Source organism: Notechis scutatus, chromosome 2 (genome assembly GCF_049901735.1).
Source record: "Notechis scutatus isolate UNSWTSFEM ecotype Mainland chromosome 2, rNotScu1.2, whole genome shotgun sequence".
Taxonomy (NCBI): domain Eukaryota; kingdom Metazoa; phylum Chordata; class Lepidosauria; order Squamata; family Elapidae; genus Notechis; species Notechis scutatus.
The window spans coordinates 21,065,700-21,084,754 of record NC_142010.1 but is presented as its reverse complement, the minus strand read 5'-3'; the positions used below and the strand labels follow the sequence as shown (position 1 = coordinate 21,084,754).

Below are 19,055 nucleotides of genomic sequence, written 5' to 3'. Positions count from 1 at the left end.
GAGGGAACCGCCTATATTGGATCCCACTTGCATAGCGAAGGGGGGAGGGGGGAGATTGTTTCCCCAGTTTAAAAAAATAAAACTGAGGATTTATTTTTTTAATATGGCTTAATCATAGTATAAAATACATTGTTCATTTTATCATGGGCAGGCGGCTTACATAGTAAGATTCAGAAGCACAAATTAATAATAAAAAAATTACAAACCATATATCTTTCTATATATATATAAAAGCGAAATTCCACTCACGCATCATCACAAAATCTCCAGAACCATAAAGCCTACAAACTTGAAATTTGGCACATATGTTCCTCTTGCCTTCTATGTGCTCACTAAGAAAGGATTTTTCAAAACGACCATCAGAGCATTAGTATTTCTGCCCCCATCTCTTCTCTGCCTCCCAAGTCCCAGCTGATTGGCTGGGTCTTCTTTTGTTGCCCTACACAGGAGAACGGAGCTGGAAAGCAGGTTAGTGGGGTGGGGAGGGAATGGATATTTTGCAGCAACCTTCCCCTGCCACGCCCACCAAGCCATGCCCACAGCCAGCCACGCCCATAGAACCGATAGTAAAAAAAATTTTTTGCATCCCATCGCTGTCATAAATCACATTTTTCAGTGCCATTGTAACTTCGGTATACAAACACGCACCTATATTGCCCTGGACTTCCTTTTTTTTTTCCTTTTTGGTGTGACTTCTGGCTGTATATAAATGCACGTTACCGTATCTATTCTGCCGCATGCATACATTGGAAGAGGGATTAGAAGGCTCTTTGTTGAAGCTCTTTCCACACTCCACAAATTCATGTGCCCAAAATGAAAACACATGACTTTGGGAATAGAGGCAGATATTTAACTTTGAAAATGGATCCCAATTAGCTTTTGGGGAGGTGGGGTGATATAACTTCACTCATTATGGGATCAATTGTGAAGACTAAATCTCTCTCTCTCCCTCTCTCTCTCAACCATCTATATCTATCTATCTATCATCCATCTCTCTATCATCTCCATCTTTTCATCCATTCTTCCTTCACAGCCATCCATCTTAACTAAATACTCTGGGCTATTAATAAAAAAGGAAGGAAGGAAGGAAGGAAGGAAGGAAGGAAGGAAGGAAGGAAGGAAGGAAGGAAGGAAGGAAGGAATAGAAGAAGTACAGAGAAGAGCAACCAAGATGATTAGGGGACTGAAGGCTAAAACACTGCCATTTGTTAGAAATGGTGTAGGGTCTCCAACTTAGGTAGGGGGCTGGACTAGAAGACCTACAAGGTCCCTTCCTACTCTGATTATCTGTAGTAGAACAGGAGTCCCCAACCCCTGCTTCATGGAACGGAACAAGTCTGCGGTATGCCAGAAACCCGGCTGCACAAACAAGCGAAGCCCCATCCGTGGGATGCAGACACAACACAAAACCACGCCCCCTCCGGGCCACGGAAAAAATCTCTGTCCATGGAATCGGTCCCTGGTGCCCAGAAAATGATTGGGGGCCGTTGCTTTACAGTCCTCTCTAAGATCCTCAACTTAGGACTGTAACTGAGACAGGTCACCACATGGCCCTGTCTGATTTTACGAACACTTTTTTTGTGGTGATCTTAAAGCAAGCCCATTATATCCTTTTTTTAAAAATGTAAATATTGGTTCCAGACAAAAGTAAATCAGTCTTTCCACTCTAATTCTGTCCTTTTGGGGTATACTTTCCACAATGTTTGTGAACAAAGGATGCTTATGATGAATAAATAAATATCAGATAATAATAAACAGATAATCAGAGTTGGAAGGGACCTTGTAGGTCATCTAATCCAACCCCCACCCAAGCAGGAGACCCTACACCATTTCTGACAGGTGGGAATCCAATCTCTTCTTGAAAGCCTCAAGTGATGACTTCCAAAGGCAAAGCTGTTCCATTGGTTGATTGTTCTCCCTGTCAGAAAGTTTCCCCTTATTTCCAGGTTAAATCTCTCCTTGTTCCTCCATTATTCCGTGTCAGGCCTACAGGTGCTTTAGAAAATAGCTTGAATCCTATTGGCACCCCTCAAATATTGGAAGACTGCTATCATGTCTCCCCTAGTCCTTCTCTTCCCTAGACTAGCCATGCCCAGTTCCTGCAACCGTTCTTCGTATGTTTTAGTCTCCAGTCCCCTAATCATCCTAGTTGCTCTTCTCTGTACTTTTTCCAGAGTCTCAAAATCTTTTTTATAACGTCTTCACTGTAAAGCACTTTGAAGCGGTATATAAGTCTATAAGTCTGTAAGTCATCATATTTCATCAACTTTAGACTTTTGTCATGGTCTTCCCACATTTTGAAACATGGCCATGATGGGGGTTAAAAAACAACTGGGAGAAAAACAATGCACTTTTGGCTGATGTACGTTCACTTGAATGGATCCTTTTCCAGGAAGTAAATCTAATAGAATGATGAAGCTCTTTCCGTGCTTCTTTTGTTCATGGTTTCTCCTCTCTGTGGATTGTTTTATGGGAAGTCAGGGCGCTGTTCTGGGCGAAGCTCTTTCCACACTCCAGGCATTTATAAGGTTTCTCTTCCACGTGGATCCTTTTATGGGAAACCAGGGAACTGATGACCGCAAATCGTTTCCCACATTTGCTGCACATATAGGGTTTCTCCTCTGAGTGAACTCTCTGATGTTGGGTCAGATCGATACTCAGTCTGAAGTTCTTGCCGCAGACCTGGCATTTGTGGGGTTTCTCGCCTGTGTGGATCTTTTTATGGGAAGTAAGATTACTCCTATTTGTAAAGGTCTTTCCACACTCTGCGCATTTCCATGGTTTTTCCCTAATGTGAATTTGTTTGTGGTAACTGAGATGGTAATTCTGACGGAAGCTCCTTCCGCACTCCATGCAATGATACGATTTCTCTCCTAGGTAGTAAGTGGCAGTCCCAGGGTTGGGCCGATTGTCATACTTTCCGGATCCTGTGCCTCCATATTGTTCCATTTTATTCTGGGTGCCACAACGTTTACACAAATCCATTTTATCCGTTATACTTTCCCCACAAAACCGACACTTTTCAGTTCTTTCTCCTTTAGAACCTGACTGGATTTGGAAGTTCTGCATTTTAGCATGAGGAGAAGACGGTTTCTCTTCTCCGGATTTTAGTTGGTTTCCATCACCTCTTGTTGGTTTCGATTGACTGCAAAATGTCTCTTCAGCCATTTCAATTTTGCTGGTTGGCTCCGGTGCACGACGTGGCTCCTGATAGCTCTTCATCCCTTGTTCAGCTCCTGCATGAGAAAAAGAGTGAAGAAAAAAAATTAGACTGTTTAAGGAACCAATTTTGAATTCTACCATCTCTACAGTTTCCTTTCATCTCTGTATACCTGGATGAAACTACGATTATTTTTTCAGGTAGAAGTTGGGGTGACTTTTTTAGCAACTAAACACTTCACTAAACAATTTATTAAACACAAGAATTAGCCAAAGAAAAAAGAAAAAAAGGGAAACCTTACTACTTAATTCTGAAATGGATGAAAAAATAAATGAATGATAAAGTTAAGGTTAGATTAAGGGATGAAAGAATAAATGAATGACAAAGAAGTTTAAATTAAGAATTGAAACAATAAGTGAATGATAAAGTTAAGCCAAGATTAATGGATAAAAGAATAAATGGTAAAGTTAAGGTTAGATTAAGGGATAAAAGAATAAATGAATGATAAAGTTAAGGTTAGATTAAGGGATGAAAGATTAAATGAATGATAAAGCTAAAGTTAGATTAATGGATGAAAGAATAAATGAATGATGTCCGGAACACTCTACCTGACTCTGTGGTTTCTTCCCCAAACCCCAAAAACTTTAACCTTAGACTGTATACTATTGACCTCACCCCTTTCCTAAGAGGTCTGTAGGGGGCATGCATAAGCACAGCAGCATGCCTCCTGTTCCTGTCCTATTGTTTCTTTTATATTTTTCTTATTTGTATCCATTTCATGTATTAACATATTAAGTATAACTATGTTTATACTTATACCTGTTATCTTATAATTGCTTGACAAAATAAATAAATAAAATAAATAAATAAAATAGATAAAGTTAAGGTTAGATTAAGGGACGAAAGAATAAACGAATGATAAAATTATGATTAGATTAAATTATGTTGGAAACCATCACATAAAAACACATGAATCATTTCTGGAAGTCTGAGTTCTTCCTTGAACTTGATGTGGGTCTGTGCCAAGAGTGACATCGTTGTTCTTCTGGTTCTTCCAGTCAGAAGACTGGATTAACTATTTCTTGGAACGAACTGACAGGCTGATTGTTTCTACATCTACATTTATGTTCTTCAATCTGGAACAAAAACCCAGAGAGCTTCTTACTGAGACAGGCCAAGTTCCTTGATGTCTCCATCATGACCTCTCCATGCAGAACTCTTTGGCTGGAATCCAGAAGAGCCCATTCCTCCTTCGTGAAACGGACTCCCACCTCTTCCTGAAGGAGAAAGGAACAGTTTCTTATTAACACACACAGGCTGAGGGAAGATTCTCAACTTCTCTCCCCTCAAAACTCTCCCAGGCAAAGACGCAGAATGAAGTTAATGCCTGCTTTCTGAGGAATTATTTGCCCGCAAATATATTTAATTGGAGAACGTGAATGACGACACCCAGTCCGTGAATGTGCTTAATTGGAGGATCTGGTTTCTGAGGCACCAGGGGGAGGGAGGAAACAGTGTCATGAGTGACTGTAAATTATGTATGCCAGAGTTAGTTTGCTGTCAGGATTCCAGCAATCGCCCTAATTAAGTCATGATTCTCGAGCCAACCTTCAAAAAACTTCAAAGGATTCATTAGAGGCAACATACTGGCACTGCCCTGTATGAAGCCAACTCTGACATAAGTACTTTACAGTCACCTGCGATCCTGTTTCCACCCTCCCCCCTGGGTGTGTTGAAGGATCAGGTGATGGAATGTATGTACAGAGGAGGCCCTGGGGATCAGAAGAAGGGTCGTATGTGGAGATAGGACCCAGGTATGGATGGAATGGATATGAGAGGGAGGAAGAATTCTGATAAAACATTTTCTCTTGTCTTCATTTCTGTGCCTTAAGCAGCCTTGCTCCTTCCTGTCCCTCTCTACAGAATGAGGGGGGTCACGGGGGAGCGGGGGTGCTGCCTCAGACAAAGATTTCAAACTGCTTTTACTTTTCTCCGCGGAAGGAGGGGGGCAGCGGGGAGTGGGGGTGCTGCTTTGAGCTCACACTTGCGCTATGGAGCGTTGTCCTCATACCTGAGCTGGAAGCACAATCGTGGTTTCTGGATCCCCAGAAGAAAGAGATGTTTCCTTAGGGACCATAGGTGTCATTCCATTCTCTGAGTAAAGACAAAAAAAATGGAGAAAGCATCCTTAAAATGCCTCTAGAACAAACAAACATATTTAGCAGCTGAGAACCCATGAGAACTCTTCACCGCATTCAGAATTTTCTTTCTCACAAAACAATTGAGAATGAAAGTAGCTCGGACAGTGCAAACTCCTAACGACTTCAGCAGACAAGCAGACTTACCTAGTTCTGTATCCTCCTGAGATCTGCCTCGTAAGACCAGATCCTGGGAACAAAATGGCGTATCTCCCCGTATATTAGTGGGTCCAGCAAATGTCTCCATGAAGGGTTCCTGAACATGAAGCAACAGCAACAGAGAGAAAGAGAAAATTGGTAACTGACTTTTGCCTTAAACTTCACAATACATCCTGGGAAGAAGGCCTGAGCTCCTTTTGTCCTTCGAAATTACTAGGAAGTAGCAACAGCAATGGGGAAAAAAAGGAAAAATTGGTAACTGACATCTGCTTTAATCTTTATAATACCATCTTGGGAAGAAGGCTGAGCTTCTTTTGTCCTTGGAAATTGCTAGGAACCATATTCATCTGTCTAACAAAGAAATAAAATTTCCTCCCGATGCTACTACTACTCTCCTGGAAAAAATAATTTGGAAAGAGCAAGGGAACAATTTGCCAAAAAAGGAAGAAAAATAATTTCCAATAGAGGAGAACATTTGTGTTCTGACTAAGGCTTCTGAGACCGTAATTAAACACACACTTAGTTAAAACAACTCTTGTTTTATTTCAGCGCTGGGAATTGTGTTCATTCCCAGCCTGTAATGAGTCCCAAACAGTTCCTCGAGATAAGCACCCACCTTTATCTCCTTTGAATGCTGCCAACAACAAAAGTGATATTGAAGATGAAGATATTGGCTGAACTATAAAAAAACCAACCAAAGTACAAAGCCCACACAGAGCTTCAAGGATCAATCCAAACAGAACGAATGACTTTGCTTCCTGCAAAGGTTTCTTCACTTTTCCCTGTCCTTTATACCTTATGGGAGGGGCAATTTCCTCTAAGCCTTACTCCCGAGTTGCCCCTTTTGTCTCAGCTGCTCTTGCCTTCTAGCAGCTCTGCACACACATGCACTGGAACAGCTCCCCTTGTTCCTCTGCCTCGCTGCTGCCAGACTCTGGAGGCAGCACCCCATTCCCAGATGGTCCTGGCCCCATCTCTGCATCGGACACAGGACCCTCGTCCGAGTCCTCTCCAGACTCCCAGACTGGTCCCCGTTCTTCCTCTGCTCTCTGCACTGTCCAATTCCTCTGCTGTCTGCACTGGCTACCGGCGAACCACAACAATTTGTAGCTGAAATGAGGGACTCTTGGTGCTCTCTGACCTTGGTTGTCTTCTTCCAGACGTTTCATTACCCTAACCGGGCAACATCATCAGTGCTAGTCCTGGCAATGATGATGTTATCTAATTTGGATAATGAAATGTCTGCAAGAAGACAACCGAGCTCAGAGAGAATTGAAATCTCTTCTTTTCATAGTCCCCAAAAGGAGCCATTTAGTGGGAGAAGATCTGGAACAGAAATAATAAAATTACAAAATCGGCAACATACAAAGAAAATGCCTATAAAATTTTCTATAGATGGCATCTTCCTCCTTCAAGACTAGCGAAGATGTTCTCCAACATGAGCCCGAAATGCTGGAAGTGCAGAAAGATGGAACATTCTACCACATGTGGTGGCCCTGCACAGAAGCCCAAAGATATTGGCTGAGAATTAAAAAATGGCTGGAGGAAATTACGATTGAGAAGATTGAACTTAAACCAGAATTCTTCCTACTAGGGATATTCAACAGACAATTTCCCAAAAAAGTTAAATATATAATATTACATAAATTGACGGCAGCCAGATTGGCCTTTGCACAATGCTGGAAACAACCTTACACTCCACCAGAGGAAATGATTATCCAGAAAATATCAAGTTGTGCAGAAATGGATAAATTAACTCTAGCACTAAAAGATAAAGAAACATCAGAGTACTATAAGAGTTGGACCTGTTGGTATGAATGGATAGACCGAAGATAGATTATATAATAAATCGTAAAGGAAGATAAGCTATAATCGTAGTAATTATACATTTGCACTAAAGACTAATTGTAAATATGGCACAAAATAATGATATAAATAAGGAACCACAAATTGTCGATGATGAAATTGCTTTTTAATCGTTTCTTTTCTTCTTTCTCTGTTTTGTGTGTATGTTGTTCATTTATTTTAATTGTAAAATCAATAAAGTTTATTTATTTTTAAAAAAGGAGCCATTTAGGAACAAGGACATTGCACATTTGAACATCCCTCTCTTTGAACCAACAAGAAGACATTTTCCCACCTGCAGCTCTTCCAGCCTCTTCTCCTCGGCCTGGCTGAGAAGAAAGCCTTCTGCAAGGGCCACCGCCTGGGAACTGGTCTCCGCTCCACACTCCCGCACCCAGTTTTCCACTTCCGGGGGAAGGATGGTCAGGAACTGCTCCAGGATCAACAAGTCCAGCATCTGGGCTTTGGTGTGTATTTCTGGCTTGAGCCACTGACGGTAGAGATGGTGGAGACGGCTGCAAACCTCTCGGGGCCCTTCAGCTTCTTGATAGCAGAACTCACGGATGTGGGGAGGTCTGACAGCATAGGTCTCTTTTCCTTCTACTTCCCCTGGTGTGTCTCGCAGGGCCTTTTTCTCTCTATGATTCCACAGCACGAAAGGATCTCTTGGATCGGCAGAAGACTTTTCACTCATAGGACCAACCTGGCTCCAAAGGATTTTCTGAGCCATCTTTGGGAACAAGGGTTTTTCTTCTCAAGGAAATCCAAAAAGCACCTACACAAGACTCTGGAAAGAGCACAGAGAAGAGCAACTAAGATGATTAGGGGCAAGGGTGAGATTCAAAATTTTTAACAATTGACTGGGTGGACATGGCTTGGTGGCCATGTTATTGGCTGGGTGTGGCCAACTCAATATCACTCACATCGCGGCATGCATCTCCTCTCATGACTGTGGGGATGCTGCAACAGTCATAAGTGTGAAAAATGGTCATAAGTCACTTTTTTCAGTGCCATTGTAACTTTGAATGGTCACTCCACACAAGCAAAGTACCAGCAAAGGAGGGGGAAAAAACTCCAGAGATGTTCCTGAGACAGTCTAGTCCTGCCAAGAATGTAATAAGGGTTAACGGAGAGGCAGTTTCTGTAAGCAACACCAGAATGTTTCCTTCCTGCCTTCCTTACAGGATTAGGCCAGTAATTTCTTCTAACAACCGGTTCTCCGAACTGCTTAGAACGTTAACAACTGGTTCTATCGAATAGGTGGAAACTGGTAGAATCCCACCCCTGATTAGGGGGCTGGAGGCTAAAACATACGAAGAACAGTTGCAGGAATTGGGTTTGTCTAGTTTGGTGAAGAAAAGGACTAGGGGTGACCTGATAGCAGTCTTCCAATATCTAAGAGGCTGCCACAAAGAAGAGAAAGTCAATCCATTCTCCAAAGGACCTGAAAGCAAGACAAGGAGCCATGGATGGAAACTCATCAAGGAAAGAAGCAATCTGGAACTAAGGAAGAATTTCTTGACAGAGCAATTAACCATTGGAATAGCTTGCTCCCAGAAGTTATGGGTGCTCCATTACTGGAGGTTTTGAAGAAGAAACTGGACAACCATGGTATAGAGCCATGATGGCGAACCTATGGCATGTGTGCCACAAGTGGCACGCAGAGCCATTTGTGCCGGCACACGAGCCTCAGGCAAACTTACCTCATTGCTCATTTGCACACCTCACAGTGAATTTTTGTCTGGCTTGAGGCCTTTTTCGGCATCCCAGAGGCTTGGAAAAAGCCTCTGCAAGGCTTTTCAGGATGAATTATAGGCCCGTTTTGTCACTTCCTGTAATACCGGAAGTGACGAAACGGGCTTATAATTTGGCCTGAAAAGCCTTGCAGGGGCTTTTCCAAAGCCTCTGGGGGGGCGAAAAAGGCCTCAAACCAGCCAAAAAATCAGCTGTGAGGCACAGTGCAAGTAAGGGGATGGCGGGGGGGATTGCACACACATGCGCAGGGGGCATGGGGGGGCGCACATTGCATTCTGAGTGCTGGCACGCGATAATTTTTGGCACAGGCACCCAAAAAGGTCAGCCACCACTGGTATAGTTTCCTGCTTGGGGTTCAGCAATAAGACTTCCAAGGCCCTTTCCAATTCTGTTATTCCGTTAAGAGGATATTTTCAATTAGAGAAGGAGAAAGAAAAGGAAACCTATTAGAACAACAGAGAAACTGTGCTCTGTGGCGTTAGTAAAACTTTCTTGTTCCAAAATATTTTCCCTTTGAACTTTTCTTGTAAAAATGCCCTGGAATAAGCCTCAACTGAGGCACGACTGAGAGCGTTTGTCTGTTTGTCCCGAGGTGTTTGCCTGGCTTGTGGTGTGGAGATTTTCTTGTTTGAAAGTGCAGGCTTCCACCAGACTGTCAATTATCTGGAAGCCTGCACTCTCAAACAAAAAAAATCTCCACACCACAAGCCAGGCAAACACCTGGGCACAAATAGACTCTCCTGATACCTCCAGCTCAAACACACCCCAACCAGGCACCCAGATGAAACCTAGCTTCCTAATAAATGATAGCCGTCCATTTACTCGGAGCCAAGCCGCACTAAACACAAGGAATACAGGAAACACAATGTTGCCAGCCAATCAAGACAAAAAAAGCTACAAAACAGACAGAAGATATTAGAAACACCAATCAAGCAGAACACAGCAAACTCCAAGACCAATGTGGGAAGTGTATTCATTTTATGACTCAAAACTCAAGATGAAAAAGGGAGGTTTTCCTTTTGAAGTAAGGAAATGTGGTATCAAGCACTGATTAGAACTGATCTTGGAATGTTTTTGAAGTGCTGGGAACTATCACACATTTTGGAATGCCTTTGAAATGCTAGATACCAGATAAAGAAGTGTGTTACGAGCTAGGCACCATGAAAGATAATAAAATGTAACTTGTATCCTGAAAGATAGATTGTAAATCAAGCCATTTGTATACTGGGAGGGGGGAGTAGTAGGGGGTAGTTTTGGGTATAAGAGTAGAGCCTTTAAGCTTTGCCTTCGTTCCTCCCATCTGCCAGGGCAGGAACCCGTTTCTGCAGAAATGTTACAATAAAACCTTTTTCCTTGGATCAACTTTGAATCCTGGTGGTTTTTCTTAGCCACAATCTCACAATTTGGGGGCTCGTCCGGGATCCTCGACGGCGTCGACTGGAAAACGGGGACCAGGTAAGAGAGTGGCCACAACCTCCCATTGAGAGGCACCTCTCCCCGAATTTGGTCAGACTCCCGAGGTGACTGGGAAATCCAGACAATCCTTGGAAAAAGAACTGAGAAGAAATGCCGGCTGAGAGTGTGTGAGATTGATCTGAGTTGGGGACGCCCACACATCCTTTGACTGACTGCGGAAAGTCCAGGAGTGATCAGATCAGGTAAACTTTGTTTCCTTTCATTTGTAGCCAAAAGAGAGAGGTCCTTAAACTCCCTGGGGGAATCCAGCGTCTGCTGGAGGACTGGGCTTAGAAGTCTGAGAGAGAGGGGTCCTTAAACTCTCTGGGAGAATCCAGCGTCTGCTGGAGGACGGGACTGGTGAGTCAAGACTCTGGGAGTCTGAAAGAATAGAGATGGGAAAGGGACAAAGCGAGGCTCTGGGAGCCTGGAAGAAGTAGAAGATGGAGAAGGGACAAAGCGAGGCTCTGGGAGCCTGGAAGAAGCCTGTCTGGGACAGGGAAAATTTGACAATGGCAGAAAACCAATTCCGGTAGATTCGCCTCTGGGACAGCCACTCCAGCAGTGGTTCTCCCCGAATTTAAAGGAATTCACCAGACATCTCGAAAAGAAAAACATGATTTATCTTTGTCGAGATCGATGGCCAAAATACTCTTTGATTGATCCTAAATTCCCATATCACTGGAGTCCTGAGGGGGAAGCCAGTATCTATTGGATGACCAAATTGCGGGACTATATTCTCCAACACAAAATGACTACTCAAATTGCATACATAGATGTATGGTTTCATGTGAAATTTGAAAGTCCCATCCCTCCAATTGAGGGTCAATACATGTCAGAACAAAAAAGACAATGAGAGTGAGACGGATGATTGGCTGCAGAGTCTGCTGCCCGCAAATCCTAATTTGCACCGCTGCCATTGCCAGCGCCCAACCCCCTCCTCAGCTGCCCCTTTACCCGCAGCTGAGAAAAGAAGTAGAAGAATTAAAGAGAAGTGTTCAGGATTTTCCATTCAGAGAAAAACCTGAAGTGGATGCATTTCCTCTTAGGGAAGTCCCTAATGAGATCAATGCTGCAGGCAACCCGGTGACAGTCTTTGTGGCTGTCCCCATAAAACCAGCCGAGTTGCGATGCTTATCGGGAGTTGATGTATATCCTGGGGACTATTGTAATAGGCTTCGGGACAGCCTAGTTAAATATTCTGGTGTGGATCCAACCACACCTGCTTTTGAATCCATGTGGAGAAAATGCAGTTTGTGACTGGGGCTTGGCCAGATATTCAAAAGAAAATTCAGAAAATGGATAATTGGGGAGCTGTGGGAATTGTTGATCTCCTGAAAGCAGCCCAACAAGTTTTTGTGAACAGACACTGTAAAAACCAGACAGAAGTCACAAATGATGCTTGCAGCTATGCAGGCTGCAATGAAAAATGAGATGAAGAAAAGTGAGAATTTTGGGAAAGGTTCAATTGGAGAAAGGAGTGAGAATTTTGGGGGATACAATCAGGGAAGTTTTCAGGGCAGAGGAAGAGGCATGGGAATGAGACAACCTGGAATGGATAGGAGTTGCTTCAGGTGTGGGAAGGAAGGTCACTTTGCGCGTGAGTGTCCTACCTACCAACTGGGAGGAAAGGGGTTATGCATTGTATGAAGAAAGTAATAAAATAGTTGGGGTGAGTGGAAAATCACAGGATGTGAGTGTGTTTGAACAAATCAGGCTGGAGATGAATGAAGTGGAGACAGAAGCTGAAATATTGTATATTCCTGATTCTGGATTGAATTTGTTAGGAAGAGATTTGTTGCCTGTGTTTGGTATCCAATTATGGGATACTGGGAAGGGAGTAAGGATGTGGAAAATGACTGTGGAAGATGAGAGAGCAATTTCAGATGAGTTCTGGGCAGGAGGAGAGAGAAGGGGGAGAGAGGGGTTGCTGAAGGATGCCTTCTGGGCATGCCCCCTTGAGGAGGGGAGTAGAGACCTGTTTGCATTTGAATGGGATGATCCTGAGAGTGGAAGAAAATAGCAGTTTTCTTTGTTGTTTGGACAGGCTTTGAAGGGAATTATGTTGATTCAGTATGTGGATGATTCGTTGCTGAAGGAAAAGAGAAAAGGGGGAGGTTAGAGCGGCTTCCGTGGCTTTGCTGAATTGGCTGAAGGAACAAGGATTGACAGTTTCATGGGAAAAGATCCAGTTTGTGGAAAAGAAGGTGAAATATTTAGGGCATTATATTCAGCAGGGGGTGAGGTCCTTGGATCCTGAAAGGGTGAAAGGGATCATGAGCCTGGCTCCCCCCAGAAATAAGACAGAAGTCAGGAAAGCGCTTGGATTGTTGGGGTATTGCAGAGCTTGGGTGGATCAATACACTGTGTTAGCTCAATTTTTGCACAGGAAGCTGGTAGGAGAAGGAGAGAGTATAGAATGATTAAAGGGAGATGATGAGAGATGGAAAGTTTTAAAGAAGGCATTGTCATCCGCACCGGTTTTGGCTTTGCCCAATTTGAAGCTACCTTTTCATCTGTATGTGTCAGCAGTCAGAAGAGGGGGGGGGGCAATACCAGCCCATTGCTTTTCTGAGCAAAACTCTGGAGCCAGTGGTGAGAGGATGGCCAGTGTGTGTGCAAGCTGTGGCTGCTACAGCTATGTTGGTAGTAGAGAGCAGGAAGTTAACCTTTTGGGGGTGGGGGGCTTGTTGTGCATTCACCCCACCAGGTTACTTCTGTGCTAAGTCAGTTGGCAACAACTTGGATGACAGAAGGGCAGATTCTCAAATATGAAACCATTTTGAGAACCAGCCCAGATGTGGTGATTGGGACAGATAGGAATTTGAATCCAGCAGAATTCCTAGAAGGGAGAAGACAGGAGTGGGAAGCTGAGGACCATGATTGTTTATTGCAAGTAGTTTTGATGACAAAGGTAAGGGTAGATTTGGAAGAGATTTCTCTGAAGGAAGGGGAAAGATAGTTTGTGGATGCAGGGTTGAGGAAGGAAAGAGGAAATGTGAGTTGTTTGCTTTGAAGAGAGCTCTGGAGTTAGCTGAAGGGATTGATGTGACAATCTGGACTGATTCCAAATACGCCTGGGGTGTGAAGCACCCCAGAGGTAGTTGGGAACAGGTAGGCAGACAAGTGGGCAAAAGAAGCTGCAGGGGAGATAGAGCTGGTGATGGTATCAATTCCCTTGCTAGAAATGGAAGAGGATGAGGAATGGAAACCTGAAGGAAAAGAGAAAGATGATTTGGAAAGAGAAGAGTGTACATTAACTGAGGATGGGTGGAGAACCTCAGAGGGGGTGAGGGTGGTCTCTGTGAATGCAATGAGGGGAATTCTGGAAAAGGTACATGAGGGAGGGCAACCTCTAGTGGGCTGGCCTTTCCAAAGAGCACAAATTGATTTCATTGAATTACCAGAGAAAGGGGGGGTTTGGAAATACTTGCTTGTGAACTTATCTTTGGCACTGCTCAGAATCAGAACATGTCCAAGGAAAGACACTGGAGTCTCTCCATTCGAGATGCTACTGGGGCGACCCTACTTGGCGAAAATAGGGAATCCAATTCCTGAAAGACTTGTTTTTGAGAAAATATTTGCAGATACTGTCCAGGTGTTTTTTTTGCTTTTTCTGTATAAACAGAGACTGTTGGTGCAACGACCACCTCTTGCTGGGAGCCAACATCCCTTTGAGACTGGAGATTGGGTTCTGACAAAGACTTGGAAAGGCGAGAAGCTGCAGCCTAGCTGGGAAGGCCCGTACCAGGTGCTGTTGACAACTGAATCTGCAGTTCGCACTAGACGCATTACAGCAGAGTCAAGAAGGCACCGGAACCTGAGAAACCTTGGAGGGCAGTTCCAGTGGATGGTCAGCCGCTGAAGCTCACTTTGAAAAGATGAAGAAGTCTGAACCCTGGACTGAGCTAATTGTCTTTATTCTAGGACTGGGACTGGGAACTTCCTGGGGAAGCGAGGATTCACATCAACCCCAGAATGTTACTTGGGTTGTACTTGATTCCCATTCAGATATAGTCAATTGGACTAGCGGAAAGAGGCCTCCCAATACTTGGTTTCCAGAACTGCAATTTGATTTGGGAAGGGTCCTCTTGTCCACCACCGATGACACGTTCATAAAGAAACATCATTTTTACGTCTGCCCTTGACATAAAACTGAAAGAAGCTACAAAAAGACTTGTGGAGGGGCTGATCAGTTTTATTGTGCAGCCTGGAGTTGTGTGTCTATGGGACACATCTGGTGGGACCCTCTGTTCAAAGGTGATCTGATACAGATCATTCTGGGATAGTACAGGACTCCATAAAAAACTGAGGGAAGGACTGAACCAAAGAAAAAGAGAAAGGGATGACCACCCTAATCTCCACTCTAATAGGATTCTTAATTTTGTTATTATTAATCTTCACCTTTGGTCCATGTATCTTGAACAAATTAATGTGAGTTTGAGTCAAAAATGGAACAAGAACAGGGGGGATTGTGGGAAGTGTATTCATTTTATGACTCAAAACTCAAGATGAAAAAGGGAGGTTTTCCTTTTGAAGTAAGGAAATGTGGTATCAAGCACTGATTAGAACTGATCTTGGAATGTTTTTGAAGTGCTGGGAACTATCACACATTTTGGAATGCCTTTGAAATGCTAGATACCAGATAAAGAAGTGTGTTACGAGCTAGGCACCATGAAAGATAATAAAATGTAACTTGTATCCTGAAAGATAGATTGTAAATCAAGCCATTTGTATACTGGGAGGGGGGAGTAGTAGGGGGTAGTTTTGGGTATAAGAGTAGAGCCTTTAAGCTTTGCCTTCGTTCCTCCCATCTGCCAGGGCAGGAACCCGTTTCTGCAGAAATGTTACAATAAAACCTTTTTCCTTGGATCAACTTTGAATCCTGGTGGTTTTTCTTAGCCACAATCTCACACCAATAAACACAGACCAAGACTCCCAACCAATCAGGATGAAGAAAACACCACTCTGGCACAGCGTAGGCTAGCACCAAATTTAAAACAGAAAGGGCTGTGAAAGTCTGACTCACAGAACACTATACAGAAGCCTGATGATGGCAGATGAGATTCTGCCGAAATGTTGCTACAACTTTAAAAGCACAACTATAATGACGTGGGAAAATACCCGAACAAAGCCGAATACCATACATGTAAGTACCCACGAAAACTTAAGAAAGCATATATACATACACACACACACACACACACACACACACACATACACACACACAATTTCCATATCCACAATGGCAGTGTACTGTCTGGGTACAATCTCTTTGAAATACAAATGACGAACCTTATACATACTGTCGGAAGAAATATCCTTCTGGGTTCAGTTCCAAGTGGGAAAAAGACACTGGATTCATGGAAACTGCTTGGAAAGAAGGTTTATTGATGAACTGGATAGCATGCCTTGGAGATCCTGGGTGAAAAAGGAAGAAATGCTGAGAGTCCCTGGGTTTTATGCCCTCACATAGGACCATGATGGCGAACCTATGGCATGCGTGCCACAGGTGGCACGCACAGCCATTTGTGCTGGCACGCAAGCCGCAGGCAAACTTACCTCACTGCGCATGCACACGCCTCACAGCTGATTTTCAGCTAGTTTGAGGCATTTTTCAGCCTCCCAGAGGCTTGAAAAAAACCTCTGCAGGCCGAATAGGCCCGTTTGCCTGCAGAGGCTTTTTTCAAAGATCTGGGAGGCCGAAAAACACTTCAAACCAGCTGAAAATCAGCTATGAGGCGCAGTGCAGGTGGGGGGTGGGTGGGTGGCATGGGGGATTGCGCAGGCATGCGCAGGGGTGTGCGCATTGCCTTCTGGGTGCTGGCACGTGAGCGCACGCAAGCGCACACACAATTTTTGCCACAGGAGCCCAAAAAGGTTAGCCACCACTGGCATAGGATCTCCTGCTTCAGCAGGGGGTTGGACTAGAAGACCTCCAAGGTCCCTTCCAGCTCTATTCTGATTGGATTGATTGATTTTAATGCAAGGCATCCCAGCTCCATTCTGCAAGACGGAGATATGGGATCTGCTTGCAACCTCTAAGATCCCCTCCTCCTCCTTCTTCCCCCTGGGACTCCTACCCTTCCCACCTTTCCCGATGGACTTCGGCGCCTCCGCTTAGATCTCTCCCAAGAAATGGAAGGGGAAGTGACATCCTAGACCAGGCCCCCTAAAATTAAGGCTCCCACGATCGGTTTCCTTTTTCGCCCCTAAGAGAAGCCGTTCCTCCCTGCAGCTGCATCCAGCAGACTCGAGAAGGGCTGCAGCCAAAGTTGCAGGAGGCAGGCTGGGCAGCTGGTGGAGAACGAGGCGTGGGCAAGGTTTTGCAATTCTCATGCACACAAAAGGAAGCAACTGCTTTCACTTTTTTCAGGAGCACAGATTCACCCTTCACACTTTTACCCGCAAGTCAACGCAACGCACTCACCTGCCCAAAGCTGGAACCACTCCCTTGAGCGCTGGGGGTGACAGTTGGAGGGTTAAAACGAGAGAAAGAGGTGGTCTGGGAGGGGTGCTAGAACGACGCAACGCCGGCGGCGACCTTAACTTTCGCTACCGCGGCCAGAGACCGTATTTCCGCACTGAAATACCAGCAGCAGGCGAAAGTTCTCCGGCGCATGCTCTGTTTTCCCTCCGAAGCCAGGAAAGTTGCCAGAACTTTGATTTTTTTTTTCCCCTGAGGAAACTGCCTATTGGATCTCACTTGCATAGCAGGGAGGGATGGGGGGAATTGCTTCCCCAGGTTAAAAAAATAAAACAAATGAGGATTTATTTTCTTTTTTCTTTTTTTTTTTGTAAATTTTATTGGTTTTTAAAAACAAACATAAACAGACAAAACATAAAAACATCAAACTTTCTTCCATAGGTATACAAACAGTGTGCCGGTTGGTTTACAAATCATTTTGTGCATCCATTTCGTAGTCTTCAATTACAGTTACATTACATAAAAGCTCATATTACCAATCAAAAATTAAATACCCTAATATCATTATTCATCAATCATTTGACAATAATTTTATTCATTCATATTTTACGAGATAACCACAATTTACTTAGTTTATTTTATAACAATTCATATTATCCTCCCAAATCTATCCTAAAAACATTTTGTAGATATAATAAAAAAAGAAATACATCTTTATATATTTATTATTTTTTAAAAATCTACATATTTCATTACTGTATTTTATTATCTAACCATTGATAGTGTGGAAAGGGAACTTCATGAGGACAGTGGTGACACCCAAGCAGGAAAAGCCTGAGGGGAACATCAGGCCAGCCATAAAACAAACTTGCATAGGAAAAGGAATCAAATAAAAGGTATTAAAGAAGCCCCTTAGGCAAAAGCCCAAATAATTAAGAAAACTAAGGAAACAAGAAAAGAAAACCCTTACAAACACAAGACATGCCAAATCAGCTAAACAAACAGACAAAAGACACAAAATATATTGCAAAGGAGACAGACAGGAGATTGCCACAAGAAAACATTAGAAAACTGATAATCCAATCAAACCACCCTGCAAAGTTTGCCTTCTGCACCCCAAGGAGTTTACCCTCCGGCGGAAATGAAGACAACCCCTGACAGGATTTAAAACATTAAGAAATACAAACACAAGCACACACACACAAAATGAGAAAAAGGTATATAAATCAGGGGGCTTATCATACAAAGCTAGCTAGCCCAGGAACGCAGACTTCTTGCTATCTCTTGCCTTCCTGAAAAATAAAAAGACTCAGCTTTCAAGCAGTTGTCTGAATCCTTGCACTGGAGTTCTCCCAGCAGGAAAATCGAACCCTCAGAAGAAAGGCATTTTTAAAGCCTTTCAACAATAGAAAAGGTCCCAAATTTTATAAAATTGTTTATCCTCTTGTTCTCTAATTTCAAATGTCAATCTACTCATTTCAGCACATTCCAATATTTTCTTAATGATTTCCTGCTGTGATGGTATTTTCTTATTTTTCCAGTTTTTAGCAAATACAATCCTAGCTGCTGTTAATACATTTACAATCAGGTATTTCAATTCTTTGCTATATGTTTCAGGTAAAATTCCCAATAAAAATATCTCTGGTTTCAAGTCTATATGTTTTTTTGTCATTTTTTCCAACCACATGTGGATTTTAGTCCAGTATTTTTTAGCGTCCGCACAAGTCCACCACATATGGTAATATGAGCCAGGTATCTGATGACATTTCCAACATTTTTCGGATTTGTTCTTGAACATTCTTGCTATTCTTGTGGGGGAAAATGCCACCTGTAAAACATCTTATACAAATTTTCTTTGTAAGCTGTTGACATTGTCATTTTATAATTTTGAGACCACAATTTTTGCCATTTCTCTAAATCAATCCCATATCCAAAGTTCTTCCCCCAAGCAATCATAGTTTCTTTAACTTGTTCTTCTAGTTTAATTTCTAATAAATATCCATAGTTTTTTAATCACCTTTTCATCAGTACCTGTCAAAATCTAGATCAGTCAATT

The 19,055-nt window shown here is 43.1% G+C and overlaps 2 protein-coding genes across 5 annotated transcripts in view; both read right to left on the bottom strand.

Annotated features, from left to right (window-relative positions):
- LOC148131899 (zinc finger protein with KRAB and SCAN domains 7-like) overlaps positions 1–17,144 on the bottom strand; it is a 36,281-nt gene extending 19,137 nt beyond the window's left edge. The window contains exon 1 of the mRNA XM_087953697.1: positions 17,003–17,144. The gene's annotated coding sequence lies outside the window, so the exon portion shown is untranslated. The remainder of the gene's footprint in view (positions 1–17,002) is intronic.
- Positions 84–17,166, bottom strand: LOC148131898 (zinc finger protein 446-like). Of its 4 annotated transcripts, none has more exons than XM_087953689.1 (7): positions 17,003–17,137; positions 15,868–15,942; positions 7,658–8,149; positions 5,506–5,614; positions 5,232–5,314; positions 4,326–4,437; positions 84–3,236 (listed from the first exon to the last, which is right to left on the bottom strand). In XM_087953689.1, exons 3-7 carry the CDS (start codon positions 8,090–8,092, stop codon positions 2,440–2,442), a joined length of 1,536 nt encoding a protein of 511 aa, XP_087809815.1. In that variant the 5' UTR covers positions 8,093–8,149; positions 15,868–15,942; positions 17,003–17,137; the 3' UTR covers positions 84–2,439. The 4 variants fall into 4 exon arrangements, with proteins under 4 accessions (XP_087809815.1, XP_087809816.1, XP_087809817.1 ...); XM_087953690.1 differs by having other exon boundaries at positions 15,868–15,945; positions 17,003–17,133; XM_087953691.1 differs by having other exon boundaries at positions 15,868–15,993; positions 17,003–17,082.
- Between the last annotated feature and the right edge of the window lie 1,889 nt (positions 17,167–19,055).

What these genes read in the sequence shown, in the direction of transcription:
- LOC148131898 (XM_087953692.1), bottom strand. Translation starts at nt 8,092, where the DNA reads ATGGCTCAGAAAATCCTTTGGAGCCAGGTTGGTCCTATGAGTGAAAAG. An exon ending in TCAGGAGGATACAGAACTAG is followed by an intron (nt 5,315 to 5,505) that starts GTAAGTCTGCTT and finishes GTCTTTACTCAG; the next exon opens with AGAATGGAATGACACCTATG. An exon ending in AAGGAACTTGGCCTGTCTCA is followed by an intron (nt 3,237 to 4,325) that starts GTAAGAAGCTCT and finishes TTTCTCATGCAG; the next exon opens with GAGCTGAACAAGGGATGAAG.